The 13240-nt window shown below is 36.3% G+C and overlaps 1 protein-coding gene across 2 annotated transcripts in view; it reads left to right on the top strand.

Moving 5' to 3' along the window:
• SLC12A7 (solute carrier family 12 member 7) overlaps window positions 1–12327 on the top strand; it is a 64466-nt gene extending 52139 nt beyond the window's left edge. Inside the window, exons 21-25 of one of the 2 annotated variants that reach the window (XM_072924222.1) lie at window positions 343–450; window positions 5069–5185; window positions 7323–7504; window positions 10776–10909; window positions 11357–12327. In XM_072924222.1, coding sequence (XP_072780323.1) covers window positions 343–450; window positions 5069–5185; window positions 7323–7504; window positions 10776–10909; window positions 11357–11448 — 633 coding nt within the window. In that variant the 3' untranslated portion in view covers window positions 11449–12327. The remainder of the gene's footprint in view (window positions 1–342; window positions 451–5068; window positions 5186–7322; window positions 7505–10775; window positions 10910–11356) is intronic. The other variant, XM_030265650.4, reaches the window with a different exon arrangement.
• Window positions 12328–13240: the final 913 nt, after the last annotated feature.

Here is a 13240-nt window from a genome sequence, read left to right as displayed (position 1 = left end):
TGGCACCAATGCAGACCCAGTTTAAATAAATGCTTTCAACTCTCACTTCTGCAACCTAGTTGGAACAGAATAGTGGAAAGTCTGTTCCAAGTACCTAAAATGTAGATAAAATCACAATAATATTGTTACAGTAGGATAGTTCACTGTATGAAATTGCTGTTCGAAGATTAGGTTTCAAGAACGAGGACAGAAGTGATCGATCAGTTATGTGCTTAGGATTACTCTAATGCCATAAATACGTCCACCAAATGAATACAGATATAAGAGATACACTACCTAAATGTTGTTCTTCTAAAGACTACTTTTCTCCCGGTGTGTTTGTAATACCAATTTGTTTTGCAGTTTGAAAATGATATTTCTGCGTTCACATATGAGAAGACACTTATGATGGAACAGCGATCTCAGATGCTAAAACAGATGCAGCTATCAAAGAATGAAAGAGAGAGGGAGGTAGGAACTTTAACTTGACAGGATGTTCTGTAAAAAATCTGAAAGTATGATCTTCTAGCTGTAGCTTCTAATCAGTGTCTAACTAGTCAAAGACTTTAATAACTGCATTGTGTTTCTCTACAACCAGTTTTACTTACAAGGTTAAAGTTATGTGGGGAAATCGATTTATCTAAATTGATTTTAAGAGTTTTCCTGGTTTTGTTGAGTGCAAGTGTTGGTTAGCAAAACATTTGAGCATCAGTGTGGAATACATTCAGAGCCTTTCCAAACTTGACATCAGTAGCTGAGATTCATGATTACACAACTGGACTGATTATCTTTTATTGTGATTTGGTCTTAGGATCATAGAATCATTTACGTTGAAAAAGACCTTTAAGTCAAGTCTGACCACTAACCTAATGCTGCCAAGTCCACCACTAAACCATGTCCCTAAGTGCCATGTCTATGTGTTGTTTAAATACCTTCGGGGACTCAACTTCAGCCACCTCTCTGGACAGCCCATTCAAATGCTTGATAACCCTATCCATGAAGAAATTTTTCCTAATGTTCAATGTAAACATCCTCTGGTACTACTTAAGGCCATTTCCTCTTGTGTTATTTGTTACTGGGGAAAAGAGACAAACCCCCACGTCACTATAGCTGTCTTCCAGGTAGTTGAATAGAGTAAGTCCTTCCTGAGCCTCCTTTTCGCCATGCTAGAGAACCCTACCTCCTTCAGCCACTCCTCATATGACTTAGAAATACACCATATTACACAATATAATACAAATTTGTTCAAATCACACTGACTGTGCTTTTGTTTCTGCATTATTTTGAATTTTTTTTTTTTTGAAACAAAATTAGCCCAACAAACTAGACTCCTGTAATATCAAGATAGAAATGCTGGTTTTGCTGCTCTCCTATCCTTACTATTTTGCATATTGTAGCAACAAGCTTCATTCAGCTGTATTTTTATGAATATTTGTAACTTATAAGTCCTTTCCTTTTAGCTTGGGCTTCTACCCCCTCCACTATCCTGCTAATTCTTTCAGTATTATCAAGACTTTTTAGTGATGTAGAAGATAGTGAATGCTCTGGCTTTGCCATCACATAAATGATTTTCATCCCATAGCAAACAAGAGCACTCTAGTGTGTTTAATTTCTCATTAGTAAAACAGCTAGATTTTTTTTTCTTGTGGCTTTTCTTTTTTGGTGTTTATCATACAAATCCGAGTAGTTTGGGGGTTTTATGCTTTTTTTCCTTTTATTTCACCTCTTCTCTTTATTCATTTTTCCACGTCATAGGATTTTTTTAAGGTTCCTAAAGATACCTGCTATTGTTACAGTTTATTGCTATAAAACCTCTTTCTTATCCATGTCATGCTAGTTTTCTTTCAATTTGAGCCTGTCTAATATTCTTCCAGTAAAGAACCAAACTTTTCTGTACAACTTATTCAGCCTTATTGTTTCTTTACTGAACAGTAGTATTTTTCCAGTGGAGCTTGAGTAATTTATCTGTTGTAGATTTTGAAGGATTTAACTTCCACATGATTAATAGGAGGTAGTGCTCCGTATTCTATAGCACATAAATTGCAGAGGAGATGAAAGAATTTCTTCTCAGCTCTGAGCTGGTTGGCATCTGAACTATACTTCAGAGTATTGTTTGCTTGGAAGTTTTTATTTCTTTCTATTCCTTCCATATAATTTTTTTTCTTTATTACTCACTTTTGTCTGAACTTCACCATCACCATTATAGCATCAGTTTCTTCCTTCTTATCAGGCAGGGTAAAATCTGAGACATTCAAAATACCACTGAATTTATTACAGGATCTGAAGTAAAACCCTTGATAACTCCAGGAACCTCCAGTACTTACTTCCTTGTCCAAAAATAAAAGTCATATCCAGTTATTGTTTCTGATTAGGATATCTAAATCTACCTTGTTCTTTTGTATTTTCATAAGAAAATGTGGTTTTTTGAAGTGACTGCTGGAACCCAGGCTAACTCTTAGAACTCTGGCACCACGCCACAAGTGGGGAACTGCCTTGGTGTGGGGATTTACCAGAGGCAGAACCTTTAGAGCCACTTGCTCTAAGGTGCCAGACACAAGCCACAGCAGGGACCAGGCAGAGGAGAAAGGAGGAGGCTCTCCGTCTTGAGGTTCCACAAGGAACAGTTTGTTCCAAGTGAAGGGAGCAGGACAAAAAGCCTCTGGCTCTGTTGTGTAAGGGGGTTTGTTCAGACACAAGTTGAGGGTTGTACGCAAACAGCTAACCAATAGGGAATCCTCAGGGGAGGAGTGAGGGGATTACATCAAGTGTCTGGGGCCAGTTCGGGTAGGAGAGTGGAGAGGATGGGCCACATGGGCCAATGGGGCTTTGAGGAGTATGGGCATTCCAAAGGGGTGTTGCAGACAGGAATTGGCAGGAGGTTTAAGTGGCAGAGAAGGTTCAGGAGTCAAGGGCTGGGTTGCCTTGACAGGCAGGGAAAAAGCTGGAACAGGGGGCGGGGAATGGTGTGAGGGATGCCTTTGAGGGAGGGATAAACCCAGAGCTAAACCAACTCAGGGAGAACATGGGGGTACGACATAACAAACCACGTAACAAGGAATCAATAAAATAAATCCAAACCACAACAGTTTATTTATGTCTTCACTTCCTCTGGAGGTACAAGATTAGTATATGCACGCAGAGTGCCCAGCCCATTCTTACTCTGATCATCTTTTTTTTAATTAGCTGAGCCATTCTTTTCAATTTTTTGCTGATGCCCAAAACATTTCTTTTATTAGTATCACTAGTTCAAATTAGCATTGCTTTTCTTCTTAATATCTGTCTCCAGGAATTCAAATATAACCTGGTATTCCAGTTTTTAATAGTGAGTGTAGTTTCCTTTACCACCAAGATTAGTACTTTAACCTCACTTTTGTGCGCGTGTGCCTTGAAATGAGGCTCAGACCTTCCCAAAGCGGAGACTTTTCTTTTGTACAGTGTTTATTTGCTGTTTCAGTTATAAGCATGCTTTTACTCCTGAGCAATCATCCTCATCCTCCCTTCTCCTGTCACTTCTATAAAAGAGAATTGATTTGATCTTGCTTCTGGGTTTTCTAGTAGAATTGGGGATAGAGGACTCACCAGATGTTTGTTTACTTTTTTGGAAAACTTGATCAATTTTCTTCTATTTGGATATAAATATAATATATGTCCGCAAAGCATAATATAGGCAATTTAGGTGTAACTGGTAAACATTTATTTATTTGACTTAGTCAATAGTGCTACATAGGGGAAAGAAAATGTAGAGTCTCATTCCCTTTCTTGCTTCCATTTTTGGTGGTTGTTGGCTTCTTTCTCTGGTTAATCCTCACTAAGGACCCTTGGGCAAAGCAGTGATAATGGGACCTGTGAGAAGGTAATAATACTTTGCACCAACATATTGTCTTGGATTGTGTTGTTAGGTAAGATTGGCAGAAATTTGGGTGCATGCGGGTAAGGAGAACAATTATAGTGTGTGAATGTTTTGATTTTTAGGTTTTTATAGTTGAAAAGTAGCTTTCTCACATGCTTTAATTTTTTTCATGCTTTTGATTGTAATTGAGTGAAAAATTTCACCTGAATATATACATATGTGAAAGGATGTGACCCTCAAAAACAAATGAATATTTGAGCTTCCCATAGAGACTGAAGAACACAATTGGGTTCCTGTTTTCACAAATGTCTGTAAAGGAACTTCATAACTAACTACTAAGCATTTAAAAATGGTCCCCCCATTATCCAAGAGGAGGCAGTCAGGAAACTGCTGAGACACTTGGATATTTATAAATCCATGGGACCAGATGGGAAACATCCCAGGGTGATGAAGGAACTGGCAGATGAGCTTGCAAAGCTGCTGTCCATCATTTATCAACAGTCCTGGCTCACTGGCAAGGTTCCAGATGACTGGAAGCAGGCCAGTGTGACACCCAATCATAAAAAGGGTGGGAAGGAGGATCCTGTTAATTATAGGCCAGTTAGCCTGACCTCAGTATCCGGTAAGGTTCTGGAACAGTTTATACAGTTCTGGGCCCCTCAGTTTAGGAACATTGAGATGTTTGAGCGCATCCAGAGGAGGGCAGCAGGTTGGGGAGGGGCTTGGAATACAAGCCCTATGAGGAACAACTGAAGGAGCTGGGGTTGTTTAGCCTGGAGTAAAGGAGACTCAGGGTTCACCTTATCACTCTCTGCAACCTCCTGAAAGGTGGTTGTGGTCAGGTGGGGTTGGTAGCTTTCACCAGGCAGCAATTGACCAAATGAGAGTATACAGTCTCAAGCTGCATCAAGGGAAATAGAAGTTGGATATTAGGAAAACGTTTTTCGCTGAGAGAGTGAGAAAGTTCTGGAATGGCCTGCCCAGGAAGGTGGTGGAGTCACCATCCCTGGATGTGTTTAAAAAAAAGACTGGATGTGGCACTTGATGCCATGGTGTAGTTGAGGTGTTAGAGCATGGTCAATTGATCTTGAAGGTCTCTTCCAACTTAGTCATTCTTTGAATTTTGTGAAGAAGAACCTTATGAGCTAATACCACATATCATCTATTTAAATGAAGAATAATATGATATCTGCTTTTTTCTGTAGACATTTTTTGTCATTAGTAACATTTTTGTCCCAGATTCAGAGCATCACAGATGAGTCTCGAGGCTCAATTAGAAGCAAAAGCAACTCCAGTCCATTGTCCATTGTCCGAGATGCTCAGGCACTGCTAAATAATGATTATCAAGAGGAGGAGGTAGTTGGACATAGTGCTGACCATGACTAGATATATTTTCCTTTGCAACATTTCAAGTACCAGTATTGCAAACTGAACTATACATGAGCTACAATTTTTTGTAAATTAATTGTGTTATCCTGTATTTCTTGTCTCTAGATGATGCTTCTGTGACATGAATTATATTATCTTTCTAACACTTATTTTCCATAAAAGAAACACATTTCTGAGACTGCCTGCTTTCTTAAGAGCTAGTAGCAGGGTGTTACATTAATAAACATTTTTAATGCTTTTACAAACCATTGACTTCCTTTATGGTTCCTCTGTTGCAGTACTGAAGATTCTAAGAGACTGTATTGATATACTAGGTCTTTCAAAGAGCACAAGCCATATTTATTTGCCAGCCATTATTAACCCATATATGTAATTACTGTATTCTGTGGGTGACATTGAAAGGAAATGGACTGATGCAATCAATGAGTTTAGTGTGCACTTGAAGTGTTGCTCATATGTAAAATGTGTAGCCTAGTTTGTAGAAGTGCTGTATACCTTTCTATTTCCTTTTCGTCATGGAGAGAGAGAGAGAGCAATATATGTTTCATTAATTGAATTTAGTATCAAAATAGCACTAACAAAAATGTGCTTTTGTTGTGTTTGCATTTTTATAAACATGTATTTCTCTTGGTCTCACTGTCTTTCTAAAAATGGCAAATTTTCTTCCATTGAAGCATAGTTGTACTGAACTCATCTTAAAAATACAAAATTTCATTACAATGAAATTTTAGTTCATTGGATACTGCTGCATGGTATTTACAATACTGGCATGTATTTGTTAGCCTTTTTTTATTCTTGTGATAGAACTGTATTCCAGGAACTTCTGATTTGTGATCTTGATTTGTCATCCTTTAATCATCTGTGAATGTAGGAAGACCATAATTCTAAGAGGTATTTATGTGAACCTCACAACTGAACTCCAGAATTTGGGAATCCTGAAGGATAGGGACTAGGGAGTAATTTAGGGAATATACTGAAACTCAAAGGCAGTTTAAACCACCTGCAATTCAGTTTGTGAACCACTAGAGGAATTGCTTTTTTGAAAATGAATGTAGAATTCTCATCTGCTTGGATTTTATTAATGGTTTTAATTGACCTGCACGAAATTCTTAATTACCAGGTATGTAGAGGGACCATGACTATGTCTAACATGTGAATAATTGAGGTTCCCAAATGGAACAGGGGCTTCAGCTCATGATTTAACAAGTCTCTGAATAGCTTTCAGACCTGTTCAATATCTTAAACAAAAAAACAAACAAACAATCACAGGATAAAAGAAATACCACCTTCAAAATAGAAAATTTCAAAGCACAAAAAGAATCCTGCCCCCAGTTACCAATTCACTTATAATTTTTAGAGCCTAAGATACTGTATTTGTATTATATTTGGTGGAAATAGAGAAGCCTATGGATAAAGTATTATAAGGGAAAGTAAGTAAATAATGTGCTAAATATTTAATCTTCTTTTCTTCCAAAGAAGTAAGGAGAATAGAAAATAGAAAACACAATATTCTTCCCACATGCATATGTGCTTTTTTATTCTTGAAGTTGATTAGAGTTTCTACTGTTAAAAGGGAAGAGAAGACCCCTTCATGGCTAGATTGGTTGAATTGTTATGTAATATGCTCTTGTAAGGATAAATAATCTAATTCAATAATCTAAATCTATAACTAGACTTCAATTCAGCCAGTCCCATACTGGCATCAGAGATTCATGTTGTAGTTCAGCTAAAGGTATGTGAAATGGATGTTTACAACAGTATCTGAGAAAATAATGTAACTTGTGAACAATGACAGTTTTTCATTGGCAAAACACCCTGATGTTAATAAAGTAATCTCTGGTGGAATTCCACCTCACTTTAGTTCCTTACAAAAGTAACACTCATGTAAGATATAGTCTTGAAAAACACATAACATTTTTACAAGTAATTTCATTTCCTGTTGAAGTCACGATAGTCTCATATTTGTTCACAAAGTAAAGGTGCATTTTTATTCAGCTTCTTTGTTTCTACAGCTGTGAAACCCCTTTTCAAAACTGTATTAACATGTAATTTACAAATGCTGGTTTTGGCTGAATTTTGGGGTGATTATTTGTTTTGTGGCCAGGCTCAGCTGATCCATGATAAAAATACTGCCTCACGCTCTGCTCCAGCAGCTGAAGCAAGTGTGGCTGCTGCTGTGCCAGAGAAAGTGCAAATGACCTGGACTAAAGAAAAGTTTGTAGCAGAAAAGCATAAAAACAAGGACTCCAATGTGTCTGGCTTTAAAGATATTTTCAACATGAAGCCGTAAGTATACATGTGGTATTTGGAGCTTTTTATTTCATTGTGTGTATTTTAATGGGGGAGGGGATTGTAATTTGTTGTTTTATCTCTGTTTTGTTTTTTAAGAGAGTCTGGTTTATTCAAAATTGAATACAAAAATGAGCTTTTCATGCGCTTAAATGGCATTCTTATAAAAATAGCATAGACTTGGGTGGAATGACTGTAAAGAGTCATTCACAAGAGTGTTGTGAATGAAGTTTAAATATGACAGTCTTTAAAACTGTTAACTCAACTTCTGGATTGTATCAGAAAGCATATGTGTTAAAAAGCTTAATGATAACTTTTTATTTCTTCCTGTGGGTGAAAAATTAGTGTATATGTCCCTGTATTTTTATTGTGTTTGGTATTAGAGGGAGTTCCAAAGAAGCAGATAGTTTTTCAAGACATATAGCTTATGTTTTTGATTTTAGGTGCATGATTTTGGGTGTGGGAGGTGTTTTGTTGGGAAGAGAGGGGGGTGGGGGGTTTGTTTGTTTGTTTTAATGGATATTCAGCCCTCATCCAGTAAATTAAAGAAATAAAAAACTTGTGTAAATATATATGTATTGCTATATTAAGTTTTTACTGTTTAAATATTCCTTAATGTCTTTTTCTTAAATAGATAAGAGCTACTCCCTGCATCAAACCAATGTAGTAGACACAAAAACAATGACAGAGAGAAATCAGCTTGTTTGTTTCCTCATGTAGTGATTTTAAGCACTCACATGTATCTTTTCGTAGTTCTGGAAGACTGCACTTAGAAGAATAGCTTAAATTCTTTTCTGCAAATGACCAAACCAAAGCTGTGGATGTCAAGGGAAATCTTAATATCTAAATGAAACACATCTTAAATCTAGGACTTGTAGGCAGTGCAGTTAGAAAGCATATTTCAAATTAGTACCTTAAAGTCCTAAGTCCTGGATTTGCTTTGAGCTCTTTAGAAACAGCTTGCCTTCTGCACATTCCAAAAATTATTGTGCTCATGCTCTAAAGCATTGTCCTAGGTTGCATTATACTCTAATCATTAGGGGTTTTTAAAATCTATATCTCTGAAACATTTTTTATTACTGCTTTAGAATTGTGCAAAACACTGATTTCAGATATTATTAAGACTACTATGTGTAGTTGGGTAGAAATTACAGTTCAAACTTAGGGTGCCTGTACAGTATATTAATATTGTTGACTTTAAAATGTACCTGATGGCATAATTTTTTTTCCTATGCATTTGCTTCCCTTTCACATAGAGAATGGGAAAATCTGTAAGTCTAAATTTCACTTCACCTAAACAACAAACGCTGGGTTCTTTGGTTCTTGTGATCTTGTACATTGTATGCATGCTTCTAAATTGTAATTTGCAATGCTTGTATTCTTTTGTTCCTTGTTTAATATACTGTGATTTAGTATATTAATGTGATGTCACTGAAAAGATATTGTGACTTGTTAATGTTCTCCTAAATATGATCAACTTTCTTTTCCAGGTAAGTCACAAAACATGCATTATAGTTTCTCTAAGAATATAAAACTTGACAGTACTTCTCTGCACCAGCATAATATTTAGTGTTCTAATTAACTACATTAAAAAATTAGTGGTTTTTTTTTTTTTCTGGAAGAATAGCCTCCCTTGTGCTATAACTACTTGGACAATAGGGAATATTTGTTCACAAAAGGAACTTCCATGTTTCATCAAAAAGTCAGTTCTTGCTTGCCTTCTACCAACCCATGCATGTGTAGAAATAACGTAAGTTTGGACATACATTGGGTATGACAGCACACAGAAACAGAATACTACATCACTTGAGTGGAATTCACTTGACTGCTCTGGTTTTTTTCAGAGGTCAGCATTTTCTTAATTTTGTCTGCTTAACAAATTGAGCTTCTTATAAAATTTTGGACGTTTACTGTGTCTACTATGTATTATTTCAGTTCTACCAGTGCTTGTAGGGTAAGTGATGTTAGCCTCACTTCACATTTTACACACCATGAGCCTTTATTTCAGTGCTGAATTTTTGCCCGCTCTGTCACAAAGTTACATTTAGTTTTGGTTTAGCAATGTTTTAATTTCAATATTTATGCATCTCAGTTATACAATCTTGCCTCTCTTCATAGTTCTTTTTGGTCTTCTCAAAATGCAATTCTGCTTCCAGAAATGGAACTTCAAGCTTTCCTTTATTCCATATATAGTTTTTGTACAGTTGGTTCTTAGGATAGGTGGCCACCATGATAGAAGGTCCCTCAGGAGGGACTGATAAACTCAGTTTTAGAAATATGATTCTCTTATAGGGGGAAGATGGGAGGTGGCAGAGCATGAAGAATCAATTTAATTGATAGGGCTGGTTTCCACTGGCCACTAAATTTCAGGCCAAACGTCTTTTAACTATTTATTTGAAAAAAAACAAACCCTACTTTTATGCAGCAGATCTTTTAGATAAATTTACTTAGGCAGAGTTTGAATATTTTGGTCACACTGTAGCATATGACTCATTTCCAGCCTTGGCTATCTCTACACACAGCTGTTTCTCAGGAACTGTAAGGAAACTGTTCTTTTGTTCTGAAAAACCACTGAACCATACAAAAGAGATACTAAAATAAGGACATTTAAAAAATCCTAGCAGTTTTTTTCTTCCTGTGCACAAATCTACAACAATTATCTTTGTAGATGAAACAAGGAAAATATTAGGTAAAGTTGATAATGTAAAGGCTTAAGCTCAATTTCAGTTCACTGCTACTGCCGTACTGTTACAACGTAAGAAGTTAGTAATTTTTTCAAAATTCTATGGTGTTTCTGAGTTTTCTTCACCAGCTTGTAGAATTTTGTCATGTTTCCAAAGGAGCATGAGTAAAAGCTTTTACTGTACAACATAAATACTGTGGTCTTTCCATTGCATTCCTGAAATTTCATTGTTTGGAAATTCTTGTATAAATCCAGTTACTTTTTTATGTAAGTCAATAAATGAGATTCTTAGTGGTTCTTGTCTGACCTGTAATATCTATTGAAATCAAGTTTTTGATTCATCTTGGTAAAAGATAATTGATAACTAGAAGATTTGTGCATTTTGACAATTTACTTACAGCTGCCTGAATTTCAGAGTTAAAAGTTCTTATCAAAGGTATTGAGTTTGTATGTACAAATGTATGTACAAATATTCATATCCATGAAAATAGCTTGTTTTACATACTTATAATTTCAAATAAATATTGTATGATTCAATTATGTAAGTATTATAACAATGCTTAAAAATGTTTCTTTGCATGTTAGGAATCAGTCAAATGTGAGAAGAATGCACACTGCTGTGAAGCTCAATGGAGTAGTGCTTAATAAATCACAGCATGCTCAGCTAGTTCTCCTGAATATGCCTGGACCTCCTAAAAACAGAAAAGGGGATGAAAACTGTATCCTCTACTGTATTGATTCCATATTTCTTGAAACTGAGAATTTCATTTTTGTGATTCTGCCATTACCTGTTGGGATAACCATTACAACGTATGGTAAGCATAAGTCGGCCTATAAGAAAATTAAACAAAGAGAGTTAAAAAACAAAAGAAATCTTGATTGGGGGGTGGTTTATTGATATAAAGGATTTCCTTAACTTTGAGCAAATTTTAAAATTTCCTATTCTTATCTTTTTTGTAGGTTAGTAGGGCAAAACTAGGATTTTCCCCCAAGTTAGGCCTTACTTCCACGTGAATAACTGGGTAACAGGACAGTAAAGGGTGACACAGAAAAACTTTGATTATATTGTTGAACTCTATTTTTGCATTATGTGTCAGACTTTTTGAGAGATTACTAGATATTTTGTTTCTCTTCTGAGTAAATTCCTTGACCAAATGGTATTTCAGACATGGAATTTCTGGAAGTTCTGACAGAAGGTCTAGATAGAGTTCTCCTAGTCCGAGGCAGTGGACGTGAAGTGATCACCATTTATTCTTAATCTGTTTGCATGTGTTTTTCAAACACAACACACCCCAACCATAAGAAAACGAAGGGGTTTTTTGCCATAATTTGAGCAGCTTCTTTGTCTTCTAGTGCATTGAAAATTAGCTGCAAGCTGAATCTTCTGATGATGTGTTCTTTTTTTCCCTAGCAAGATGTTCTATTTAAATAATATTTTAAGTAGATTTATGTAGAAAATTAATAAATGGTGTGTTAATAAATGGTGAACAGCTTAGGATATTTATATGTAGCATATTCTGACACTTCTTAAGCTGTGGTAAAACAAAAAAAAAATTGGCAATGCAATCATATTTTTAATATAGAAATGTCAGCATCTTTTGATTATTTTAATATTTGTTCTGCATCTAAATAAAAAGGAAGGGTTTTAGAAAATGTTGTCTTTTTTTCTTACCAAATGCTGCTATGTTGCTTCTTGGGAATTAGTTGTGGTTAGGAGCCTTCCTTCAGTGATGTATACAGCCAGTCAAATTTGTTTATGATGTGCATTAAGTGTTTCCCAGAAGTTCGTTATTTGCCATACCTGTTAAAAATAACATTTCTGTATTCAAAATACCAAGGTAGATGAAACCTCCAGATGATAGTAAACAGACAAGCTGTGTGAGTTCTTTTCTATGAGGTACTGGCAGTTACTGTTATTTTGCATGATTATACCAATACCAATGAAAGATGATAGCATCCAACTTATAGGAAGGCTATGGTGCAGGAACTCCACCTGGTTCCAAATATAATACAACAGTTGATAAACCGCAACAAGGTGGTTAATGCAATGCAGTCTCTTGTTTTCAAATATATATATTTTGAAAATGTATGTATGTGCTGCTGTTTGAAATAAAATCTGCTTTTCTGAACTGAACAAGTTCCTAATTGTTTTTCCTTTTAAATTGTTGAGTAGTTTAGTTTAGGTGCTCAACAGAAACCTTTTGCTCCTGTTACAATTCTGTTCCTTTTTAGGCAGTCTTTAGTTTTGTAAATGTTGTTTAACACCTCATGTGTATCAAAACATTGTTCTGCTCTAAAAAGAATAGGTCTGTTTAAACATATAAACCACTATTTTTTTTTTTTCTTTTTAAAATTCCTTTGTAATACAATCAAGATGTCTGTTGCTCAGACTAGAACAAGAGTGATGCAGTGCCCAAGTCCCTGGCTAGTCTCAAGGCCAGTGTTTTTATCATAACACTCGGGTGAAGTAAGACAAAGCTTATAAACAGCAAAAGCTGAAAGCAGCAATTACCTGTCCATACAGTTTGATGCACAGGAACAGAGGGAATAAAAAGGTAATCAGGTGGCCCAGTGAACTCCTGATGAGTCAAAAGTACTGCTGGGAAACTTCAAAAGGCACTTGGAAGGGTATTCTGCACACAAGAATGTCCCTGTATACCACTGGGTGTGACTGCAGCTGTATGCCTTGGGTTAGGAATAGGTTTATGCATAGGCACTCAGAGGTACCTTGGGAGCACACCAAAGACACTCCACAGGGTCTTAGGTACAATGAAAGGCACATGAGGATCCTGTGGACAGATCAGAAGGCATGTGAAGGTTCTAGATTTGCACAGTACATCAATTGAATGGAAAAACATTCTCAGGCCAGTGAGAAGACCATCAGCAGATGCTCCTACTGCACTCCATATGACTCTAAGCTTTTCATGGGACATATTAAAAGGTACTCCGTGGGCTGTGGTGTAGGGCCATCAGCAGGCATTTATAGAACTGATATGTGGGGTTGTGGGTTGGAGACAGACACACAACACAACACTAGCAGGTCATCAGCA

Source organism: Taeniopygia guttata, chromosome 2, assembly GCF_048771995.1.
Source record: "Taeniopygia guttata chromosome 2, bTaeGut7.mat, whole genome shotgun sequence".
Taxonomy (NCBI): Eukaryota; Metazoa; Chordata; class Aves; order Passeriformes; family Estrildidae; genus Taeniopygia; species Taeniopygia guttata.
Note: the sequence above shows the minus strand (reverse complement) of the source record. Positions and strands in the feature narration are given on the sequence as shown.